The sequence below is a fragment of the Nicotiana sylvestris genome, chromosome 3, assembly GCF_000393655.2.
Source record: "Nicotiana sylvestris chromosome 3, ASM39365v2, whole genome shotgun sequence".
In the NCBI taxonomy this organism is placed as follows: domain Eukaryota; kingdom Viridiplantae; phylum Streptophyta; class Magnoliopsida; order Solanales; family Solanaceae; genus Nicotiana; species Nicotiana sylvestris.
In genome coordinates this window covers 220,701,556-220,712,970 of record NC_091059.1, presented here as the reverse complement: position 1 = coordinate 220,712,970, position 11,415 = coordinate 220,701,556, and the positions used below count along the sequence as shown (strand labels likewise).

General features: G+C 36.5%; 1 protein-coding gene and 1 long non-coding RNA gene across 2 annotated transcripts; both read right to left on the bottom strand.

Annotated features, from left to right (window-relative positions):
- Positions 1-679: 679 nt before the first annotated feature.
- Positions 680-2,615, bottom strand: LOC104210384 (UDP-glycosyltransferase 89B2). Its single transcript, XM_009759280.2, has one exon. The coding sequence runs from the start codon at positions 2,286-2,288 to the stop codon at positions 843-845; it is 1,446 nt and encodes a 481-aa protein (XP_009757582.1). The 5' UTR covers positions 2,289-2,615; the 3' UTR covers positions 680-842.
- Positions 2,616-6,628: 4,013 nt separating this feature from the next.
- On the bottom strand, positions 6,629-9,761 carry LOC104210385 (uncharacterized). The gene is made up of 3 exons (XR_706878.2): positions 9,638-9,761; positions 7,076-9,164; positions 6,629-7,000 (listed from the first exon to the last, which is right to left on the bottom strand). It is a non-coding gene; the product is annotated as an uncharacterized lncRNA (long non-coding RNA).
- Between the last annotated feature and the right edge of the window lie 1,654 nt (positions 9,762-11,415).

Here is an 11,415-nt window from a genome sequence, read left to right as displayed (position 1 = left end):
TTTCGAATTTCGGATTCTAGAAAATGCAATCCGAATCCGATCCGAATTATTATCGGATCAGATCGAATTTTAAAGTTTGGATCGGATCGGATATCGGATCGTATTATTATGCCTCAAAGTTAAACTAATATGTATATTTTCTTTGTAAAAGAGGCAATACATTAAGAAAAATTCATGTTTATGCAATTATGAGAGTACTATGGTGCCAATATAGCTAAATCTAGCAATTGTAAAGGTAATAACTTGGAGGTTGATGTAAATTAAAGTGTAGTATTTATACATGTCCTAATAATTTCAGATTTCGGATTGGATTGGATTAAAATATACCAATCCGAAATCCGATCCGAAATCCGAAATTTTAATAAACATAATTCGAAATCCGATTCAATCCGAAATCCGAAATTCAAAATTGAATGGATCGGTTCGGATTTCGGATATCCGATCCGAATGAATAGCCCTAACCAGAGGTATGTCATTGAAGATGCAGAACGCTATTGGAAAATAATTGGGGGACCAAAAATTTCTAGTAGCCCGAGATATAACCAAGGAAAAATAGGAAATATTGATCACTATGAGGTATGTCTTGTCTCAATAAGTAACTACTTATTCATAAATCAATACGTAACAACTAATTATAAAATTTATTTCAACATGTAGACATACTTTCCAACGCTTAATATTTATCTAAATCAAATAGGCTCTATATCATTATAATTTATCGAACCGATAATCTATTCTTACATATTGGCATTGTAAAAGATAATCCCAATGGTGTGCTGTGGCGCACCAAACTTTTTGGATTTTTATTTGCCTATCGACATCACAAGGCCGAAAAGTTTGTTTTACCTTTTGATTTTTGTAGCCTCCTCACTTAAATGCTTTACGAACGTTTCCAAATCCTTGAATGAGTTCCCACCATCTTTAATTCCATTCAATGCAGCTTTTCGTAGCTCAGACGCTCGTTCCCTTCGCTCTACTCCTTTCCCTTGCACAGCTTCTGTCAATAACTTAGCCAATTCATCCGAATTTGGTATCGTTTTGGCACCTTCACTACCTCTAGTTGCTACCTTATGCTCGTCCACTAAAAGGTTCGCATTTGCAAATTGGTCAGCGCCCATTGGCCATGTTAACATTGGTACACCAGCTACTAAGCCTTCGAGCGTCGAATTCCAACCACAATGAGTCAAGAACGCGCCAACGGCTCGGTGCTTTAGGATCAGGACTTGAGGGGCCCAATCTCTTATCACCAAACCCCTTCCAGCCACTTTGGTCTCAAACCAAGAAGGAATCACGCCGTAATCGTTCGACACGTGTCCTTTTGTGGCCCTTTTAGCTGACCAAATGAACTTGACACCACTTTTCTCCAACGCTATGGCTAACTCCTCCATTTGCTTGTTTGTTAACACAGCTTGACTACCGAAACAAACGTACACAACCGAGTTATCTTCACACGTGTCGAGCCATGCTAATATTTCACTAGCCAAAACAGAGCTCGAACCACCTCTGTTTGAAGAACCAGAATTATTGGTATCATTTTCCTCGTCTGGAGGCAGTACTGGACCCACGGCCCAAACCCTGTCGTGACCCGAATCTTTCATCAGATGATCCAAATACACACTTTCCAACTCCGTGAACGTGTTGACAACGAGTCCGTGACTCACTATATCAGCAAGATAACTTTCTCTAATGAATTCTGAATTTGGGTCTCCTTTAATATAGCTGCGAAAAATAGGAGACAACTGCCACCAAGGGAATTTTGGGCAATTCGGAATATTAGGGAGTTCAAAAATCTCGTTCTCATCGTTGGTATTTTTCCTTTGAGGCATTTCACTCCAAAGTGAATAAACAACTGATAAAGCCAACGCGCCGGAGGTGGAGAACACGTACCGGCGAATACCGAGCTGGGTAGCAATTTCGTGAGTGAACCCCAAAAACATATCGGAAATTATGGCGGACGGCGGCGAAGGGTGGTTGTTGAACCAGTCTAAGATGGGATCTTGAAGTTTACCTAGAGTATACATCATAGAACGGAACCCATCGGCGGGAAGATCCTTGACGTTCTCAACGCCGTCGGGAATTGAAGGGTGAGAAGGGAAAGGCAAAATAAGAGTATTAATTGATGGGTTCCTAGAGAGAAGTGGGTTTAAAATAGGCACATTTTTGGGTGTGACTAAAATAGTAATAGCTATATCACGAATGAATAGCTGATAAGCAAAGTCTAAAAGAGGCAGCATATGACCTTGTGCTGGATAAGGGAAGATGAGAACATGAGGACGATTTTCAGACATCTTTCTATGTTGTAGATGAAGAAGAAGGAGAAGAAGAAGAGGAAAAGGGAAAGTGGTTCAACTTTTAAGGACAAGAACATATGTATTTTTTCTTTGTGTTTTTTTATAGTATACATTTCTAGGGGAAGCATGTCGGAAAAACCCCACTTCCAATCGAGAGGTTGTGAGTTCGAGTCTCCAAGAGCAAGGTGGGAAGTTCTTGGAGAGAAGGATACCGGGGGTTTATTTGAAAACAGTCTCTCTACCCTAGGTTAGGGGTAAGATCTGCGTATACACTATCCTCCTCAGACCCCATTAAGTAGGATTATACTGGGCTGTTGTTGTATTTGTAGGGGAGAAAAAGTCTCGAATTTTTTGAATTGATAACTTATTAGTTGACCGACCAAATTCAACTAACTATTCCCTTGACTGTTGACTTACCTGTATATTTTGTGAATCTTTTTGCAATAATTTTTTTCTCCAAAAAGGAAAAAAATAAACTATGCTTAAAAAATGGAAAATTTATTAATTACATACCATAAAAGATTCTCACCATTCCCAGCTATATTCTAAATACTGAAGAGATTACATATATTTTCCATGTGTATATTTGGTATTAAAGTTAAATGTGCAATCTTTCATATGTCAATCTGACGTGTCTTTTTTGTTTTTTTTTTACTTTTGAGGAGAGTATTATGGAATTGTACAAATATGAACTTACTGTCTAAAATTTGAACGATGAAAGGATAGTTAATCTTATGCAATAATCTTTTTCTCTAATTAAGGGGGGAAATGATATTATTGTTAAAATGAAAAAATTACTAATTACATTCCATAAAAGATTCTTACCATTCACAGGTATATGCTAAAAACTAACAACAATAACAACCCAGTGTAATTCCACAAGTGGGGTCTGGGGAGGGTAATATGTATGCAGACCTTACCTCTACCCGAGATGCAGAGAGGCTGTTTCCAGGAGACCCTCGGCTCAAAGAGGCAACAAGAGACACTATATTAGTACTATCAATAGACTCATAATAAGACAACATAAAATACCATGAAATCCATAACATAACATAAATACCATAAAAAATAAAGTAACAGCAATATAAGAGATATAGGAAATACGAGAAAGATATAAGGTATTAATACACAGCAGATAAAGCTCATCATCAGTAGTTGATCAATAGCATCCTAAGACTAACTCCTAACTGGCTAGTCTCACTCTAGTGCGCTGGTTGTAAAATTTCCAATTTTTACTTAAAGATGAATTTTGGAAATTTTCGAAAATTTGAAAAATTCCAAAAAGTTTTTTTTTCTTCAAAATTTTCATTCAGGTCACTCACAAAAATTCAAAAACAACCCAAAATTATATTCATTTCCAAACACAACTCTAATTTTCAAATATCATTTTTATTTTTAAACAAAATTCACTTTTTTCGAAATTTTACAATTCTTTAGTCCAAACGCCCACTTATCTGTACCCACCATTTAGGCATTTGCGCGAATATTGGTGAATATAACTGTACTAGTGTCTTTAGTTCAAAAAGTTATTTTTATGGACAAGAAAAGCCAAATTGATTATAGATTAACATTAATTACAGTAGGTTACTACTATTATTTATCATTTCATTTTATTAATATGTGTCAGAAACTGCTCGTGGCTGCCTGCTATCATCTGCTATCTTTAGTTCATTGACAGCATAGATGTAATGAAACTTTGTGGAATATGCATGAAGAACCTGTTATTATAGTAACTAATTGTTTCAAGGGCTGAAGTAGGAAGTGATCTTCACATTACTTAGCATATTTGTTTTAAAATTAATGGGAGTCTTGGACCAACAGTAAAGTTGTCTTCGTGTGACCTATAGATCACGAGTTTAGATGTGAAAACAGTCATGAACATGCTTTAGATTAGACTGTCTATATCACACTCCTTGGAATGCGGCCTTCCTCACTGTTGGACTTTAAGCCATTGGGTTTTAAAGTAGAAGAAGTGTGAATTGGAAATGGAGGAAAATAAAATGGAGGGAAAATGAAAATTTGAAGAAGTGAACTTTTGTCTTGCACTTTGTCCCTCATTGGTGAGGGACAATCACATTTATGTGCTTATATATAGATTCACTTCTTAAAGCTCTTAAAAGGAGTTGAAGAGAATGAACCCTCGCGTCGTCGTCGCTCGCTCGGCTCGGCTTCGGCTTCGGCTTCGGCTTCGGCTTTGTCAAATCGATCGATGCTGAATATACTGCATCCTAATTCGCAGTCTCTCTCTCTCAAATTCGTAAGTGTGATTTTGCTCCGTTCTTTGAGTTCGTTGGTATCCTGCAGTTTGTATTGCCACTGTTGCAGGAAGGTTTATTCCGTTTTATCCTGGGAGGATTTAATCCATTACCTTGGCAACGTGTGAGGGGGTTAAAATTCCTTAAGGACGCACAAGAAAATTGTGGACTCGGAATATTTCTGATTCTTTACTATTTTATATATTTCTTTATTCTTCTAACAGTTTTCTGATTTTTGTTTTACTCAGTAACGTTCACACTCACACCATGCGGGAATACGTAATGCCTTATGCATCGGACTGCCTGTACCAGGTATATTCACTTAACTCTCTCTCGCTATTTTGATGAATGTAAATATGCAGGTTATTTATAGTAACTTGTAAATGCAATTATTTAACTAGTTCGCGTGGCACAACATTGCCTAAGCCTCTCCCCGTTGCATGTATATGTTATTGTATGAGATTTGGCAGCCAGTAATGACTGCAAACAAGTGGTACTCAGAAGCAAGAGATAGCACTGAGTCCAATAATTAATTCTTTACTCAAAACAACGGCAAAAGCGGAAGACTTGATGCAAATTTATGGAAGTCAACTCCCAAAGCTGGATTTGTAAGTTTTTTATTCATGAAATCGGAAAAATCGAAAGTCTTTTCAATTTTTGTGATTGTTTCTTGATCTCTATGGACGAAGATAACCAACTGGCATTAGTTTTGAAAGAGTTTACAGTTAATCTTGAAAGCATTTCCTTCCATCTGACTATTGAGAGTGATGGCCTATCCTGTTGTGTACACTCTAATTCAAACTTTGGAGCTATTCCAAAGTAGTTACCCAACTTTGATCGAGTGGCAAACGGGCGAGTCAGGTCGGATATGGTTCGGATCGAAAATGGGTAATGAAAAAAATTGATCAATACCCGACTCATATTTAATACGGATAAAAAAAATGGGTTAATCGGCGAATAATATGAGTAACCATATTATCCATGAATTCGTGCATATGATCACTTTTGAGAGAATTCTTAGTCTCCCTTACTTGAGTAACCCCAAATTTGAGGCTTTACAAATGTAAAAGTTAGACCTATTGGTTATCCATTTTCTAAATGGATAATATGATTTTTATCCATATTTGACCCATTTTTACAAAAGTTCATTATTCAACCCATTTTTCAGTGGATAATATGGGTGGTTAATTGTTTTCTTTTAACCATTTTGCCACCCCTATCCATGGTCAAACTGCAGAGATTATTGACTCTCTTCGAGCTAGTGCAGGATATTTTCAATATATTCTTGAGAACACTAGCCACCAAAAACATGAATTTGAAAAAATTAAAGACTTCGACTTGAGGTAGACTAGACTGATATTCAATCTCATGTGAAGGTAAATGCTAAGTATGATTGTTATTTTGAGCTATAGTTAGCAGATGCATAGATCACATCATTTCATTTAACAGTAAACTAGAAATGCAGCATAGATTTCCCTCGCATTTTTTCACAAATTCCCACCGGCTTCACGGACAATTGCTTCGACACTCTCAGTTATACACACAGTTGTCACCAACACAGTTATATCTAACATAAAGGGCAGCCCAGCCCCAGTGCACTAAGCTCCCGCTATGTGCAAGGTCCGGGGAATGGCCGAACCACAAGGGTCTGTCGTACACAACCTTACCCTGCATTTCTGCAAGAGGCTGTTTCCACGACTCGAACCCGTGACCTCCTGGTCACATGGCAGGAACTTTACCAGTTACGCCAAGACTCCCCTTCACAGCTATATCTAACATGTGAAATTAAATCCGCTAGCCTAAATACAATGAACTTCCCAGTCACATATAAATAGAAAAATCAACAACTTGGCGGAAATATTTCTATAATGCAGCATAGATTTCCCTCACATTTTTCACAAATTCCCACCCGCTTCACGGACAATTGCTTCGACACTCTCAGTTCTACACACAGTTGTCACCAACACAGCTATATCTAACATGTGAAATTAAATCCGCTAGCCTAAATACAATGAACTTCCCAGTCACATGTTAAATAGAAAAATCAACAACTTGTGGAAATAAGAAAATGACCTCAGTATAGAAAGAATAAAGAAATGTAGTATAGAAAGAATAAAGACATGAAGATCTAAAATAATCTCAAGCAAAGACTGAAACTTACATGAGTACAAAAGACTTCCATTGAAACATCCAAGTTCAATCTGCTAAATTTACCAGATTGAAGGCTGCAGCCAAAATGAGCACAAAACAAAAGAAGAGAATTCATACAGAGTTCTCGCAGCTTAGTCCAGCAATTTTGATGTTCAACCAAAATAAAATGAACGCTGATTCATAGACTCGGTAACCCAAAAACTACATCCCATCTAACTAGCCAAGAGTTCTAGGTGACAAGAGTCAGAAATAAACACCAGGTTCGTCCGAACTAATCAATACTCAAAGGCGCTCCTGGATATTCTGAAAGAAAAAACAATTAACATATAAAACAATACAAAAAAAAACAAATTCATGAAGAATAAACTATGTAAATACCTTCTTCAACTTGCTCAATTTTCTGAACTTCCTCTAAAAGGTCCTAAAACTTGCATTCTTCGGAAGGTGACCGTATCCATTGTTGAGTGCAAATAAAAGCTTCTGCCGTCTTTGGTGGTAAAGAGCTCCAATAAGAATCAAGAATTTGACCACTAGTATTGAAAGTTGACTCAGATGCAATGGTAGAAATAGGAATAGAAAGAATATCCCTTGCCATTTTTGAAACAATTGGATATCTATTAGATGAAGCTTTCCACCAAGCCAAGATATTTAAATCCTTGGTCTTCTCTACATTATCCATCAAGTATTTCTCAAGCTCAGATTTTTTTTCAATATTTCCCTCTTCTTCCAAATGTTTCTCACATTGAGATTGCAATGTATCACCAGCTTCACTCATCATGCTAGTATCAACCCCAATATCATCATTAGAAGCTTCCGACAATGAATCGTTGTAGCGATCATATAATCGAGTCAAAACACCTGCCACCTGATCCAATTTCAATCTTCCCGACAAAGAATCATATGATTTGCTAAGAATGAAGTTCACATACTTCATCTTATATCTCGGATCCAACACAACGGCAATGACCAATAGCATGTTCAAATTCTCAAAGTTACCCCAATATTTATCAAACCTACTTTTCATCCTTTTAGCCATATCAATCAAAATAAGATCTTCACTATGAGAATACTTAATAATAGCATTTCGAACATTAAAAATTCATGCAAGAAAGAATTCGAAGTGGCATATAAGCTTCCTGAAAACTTCAAAGTGGTCTGGTGGAAAATATTAAGGAACTTGATAAGAACTTTCACAGTCTTCCAATCATCTACAGATGGATGTCCTCTTATTCCACTCCTCTCTCGAAAATATTGTTGGTACATATAGTCATCCATGTGCATTCTTGTAAATGCCTTTTCAAACCTCAAAGCTGTATCTAACATAGTATACGTCGAGTTCCACCTATTTTCAACATCAAGACTCAAAAGACCATGAGTATCTATCTTAACTTTCTCAACAGATAACTTGAATGAAGCAAACCTTGAAGGCGAAGACTTGACATATTTCACTGCATTCCTTATACGAGAAATGGGCTCAATTTGTTCATCTAACTCATCTTTTACGATAAAGTTCAAAATACGAGCATTACATCTAACATGTAAAAACTCATTTCCCAATATCACCCCTTTCCAATCATCAATATATGCTTTCAAATGCTTAATGGCAGCATCGTTTGCACTTGCATTATGCAGGGTCACTGTAAACAAGTTCTCAATCCCCCAATCTAACAAGCATGCCTCAATACCCTTAGCAATAGTCTCACCCTTGTGATCCGGTGTTTTGGAAAAAGTTAAGAATCTTCTTTTGTAAATTCCAATCATCATCAATCCAATAGGCAGTTACATCCATATAAGCCAAGTTATGGAGTGATGTCCATGTATCACTAGTAAGACATACACGTTGGTTCTTGACAAGTTTTTTAAGCTTTTCTTTCTCCTCTTGATAAATCTTCAAACAATGTCTAGCAACAGTTACATGACAAGGTAATTCAAAGCTAGGCAAGACTTTAGCTATTAATTTCTTAAATCCTTCCCCCTCAACAACTTTAAGTGATTGCCCATCAATTATAACAAATTCGGCAATTGCCCTCCTAATATCCTCCACATTACACACCACCCTTTCAATAGAACTTGTATCAGTTTCTTGTCCCTCTTCTTTGGTAGGCGTAAGTTTCGATGTTGTTTGCTTCCTGTTAATAAATCTAAAGGGAGATTTAAGACACTTCTCAAGTAAATGTTTCCATAATGCAGAAGTTCCATTAGTTGTGGTATCAGAAGCAAAGTGTTTTATGCAATAATTGCATTTTGCTCTATGTTTATCTCCTTTATCAATAAATTTGGTGAAGTGATCCCAAATTTCAGACGTTTCTCTTCCAGTATTACCAGTTCTTTTTTGCTTTTTGAGAGGAGGGACTGTATAAGGAGCGCTTTTACCTTTCTTTTGAGGTACTACCGGCATAGCCGGATGATTGTTGACAATCATCTCCACCTTTATTCCGGTTGAAGATTCCATCTATTAAGAGAGTCCCTGCACACAATGGAGTGGGGAATATTTGATCATTTAAACAGGACAAGTTTAAAACAAGGGAAAAAATAACATTTTGACAGATTTTTTGCCCTAACAGAATTATTAGGGCAGGCGGTACACTAAGCTCCTGCTATGCGTGGAGTTGGAAGTGCCGGACCACAAGGGTCTACTATACGCAGCCTTACCCTGCATTGCAAGAGGTTGTTTCCACGGCTTGAACCCGTGACCTCCTCGTCGCATGGAGACAACTTTACCGGTTACGCCAAGGGTGCCCAAGAATTATTAAGTGGATACAAAAAAGAAACTTAACCACAACAGTTGGGAATACATTTCTTACGACATTGTTTGTTCATTATTAACTCAACTACTTAAACAACGTAAATGGAAAAAAAAAAATCAGTACTACATTTCTACCAACATTGAATGGGACAAATGAACATAATAAATGGGTTTAATCAAACACTTTGGCTTACCAGACTATATTTGAACAGTGCTACTGGCAGCAGCAGCGACCGGCGAGTTGTAAACAAGACTTAGCCAGCAACGACCGGTGAGTTCCAGTGAGAGTGAGGACTGAGGAGAAGAGTTTCGATTCTTTGGAAAGTGATAGAAAACTTTATTTTGTCTATTCGGTTTTAGATTCGGGTCATGTACCTACTTAATGGATAGTGGGGCGATTTGCATCTATTGCCCATTTTTGTGTCACGTTTTAACTTGTACCAGCTTTACAAAAAAAATTGCAAACGTACCCGCATTTTCGCATAACTTAAGCATACGAGGCTGAAGTAGCAAAGGCAATCACGTAAAACTTCAGCATTCTTGTAGCCGGACCTGAAGTTAAGCTCTAGAGCTGAAGTTTTTGTTTTGTAACTGGCGAACTTGAGCTCTGCTCTAGAGCTGAAGTTTTTGTTTTGTAACTGGCGGAAGTTTTTATATTTGTAACTGGCGAAGTTTTTGTTTAATAACTGACGAAGTTTAGCTTTAGAGCTGAAGTTTTTGTCTGAACTATCAAGTCATTACATAGTAATTGTTTTGTTTACTAAAACTTTTATTAAAGTCTTGTCCTATTAATAATCAACTTTTCATGCCATAACATATCTCAAGGGAATGTAGATGGCAGTGGTAATGCGATAATAATAATTATGCTTCGATCAAAAAATGTAGTTTGTTTATTTTACAACAAATGCAGCTACAACTACTGTTGTTGGGTAGTCAACACCATTATTCGAGTCATGATCCCGATTTGTCTGTCTTGTGAACTGTCTTTCTAACCAGCTAACAGTTCTTTTTGTCTCTGCTACAGGAAATATAGGAAGGGATTCAAATAATTATCTTTAGTTGTTACAAAATTCAGACTCGCAAAAGCCATAGTAGTAAGATAGCAGCACCAACAACAACAGAAGAAAGAAGAAGAAGAAGAAGAAGAAGAAGAAGAAGAAGAAGAAGAAGAAGAAGAAGAAGAAGAAGAAGAAGAAGAAAACGGAGAAGGAGGAGAAAGGGGGTTGAAGTTATTTAAAAGGTAGGTCCAAGTCAAAAGCTTTTTTAAAAAATGGGTATATGTTAAATGGGGGCGACCAAATAGGCGCCCCGTGCAATTTTTACTGGATAGTGAGCTTTTACAAGCCCAAACCTGATATAATGTGTCAAAAAGTTAATAACATTGAAAAATGTAGAATAATTGAGAAAATACTTGCGAATTACTCCCTCCGATCCACAATAAGTGTTCAATTTATTTTGGGCACAACTATTGAAGAAATACTAAATTTTAGAAAAAATAGTTAGTGTGACTAAACTACCCTTAATTAACTGTTGCGGCATAATTTAATGTGAGGAGTAAAAGACTTTTTAGGGATACATATATAAGGGTAATTTTGGAAAAATAACTTGAATTTTTTTCTTGATTATATAAAAACTTATTTTGGACCCACTTTTTAACTTTTAACTGGTACCCACTTTTAATCTTTTTAACTTTTGGACACACTTATATTATGTGTCAAAAAGTCAATAATATTGAAAATTGTAGAATAATTGAGAAAATACTTGTGAATTACTCTCTCTGATCCACAATAAGTGATCAATTTATTTTGGGCATAACTATTGAAGAAATACTAAATTCTAGAAAAAAATAGTTAGTGTGACTAAACTACCCTTAATTAACTATTGTAGCATAATATAATGTGAGGAGTAAAAGACTTTTTAGGGATACATACATAAGGGTAATTTTGAAAAACAACTTGAATTTTTTCTTGAT

Excerpts from the sequence above, each read along its gene's own strand:
- LOC104210384 (XM_009759280.2), bottom strand. The coding sequence starts at position 2,288 with ATGTCTGAAAATCGTCCTCATGTTCTCATCTTCCCTTATCCAGCACAA.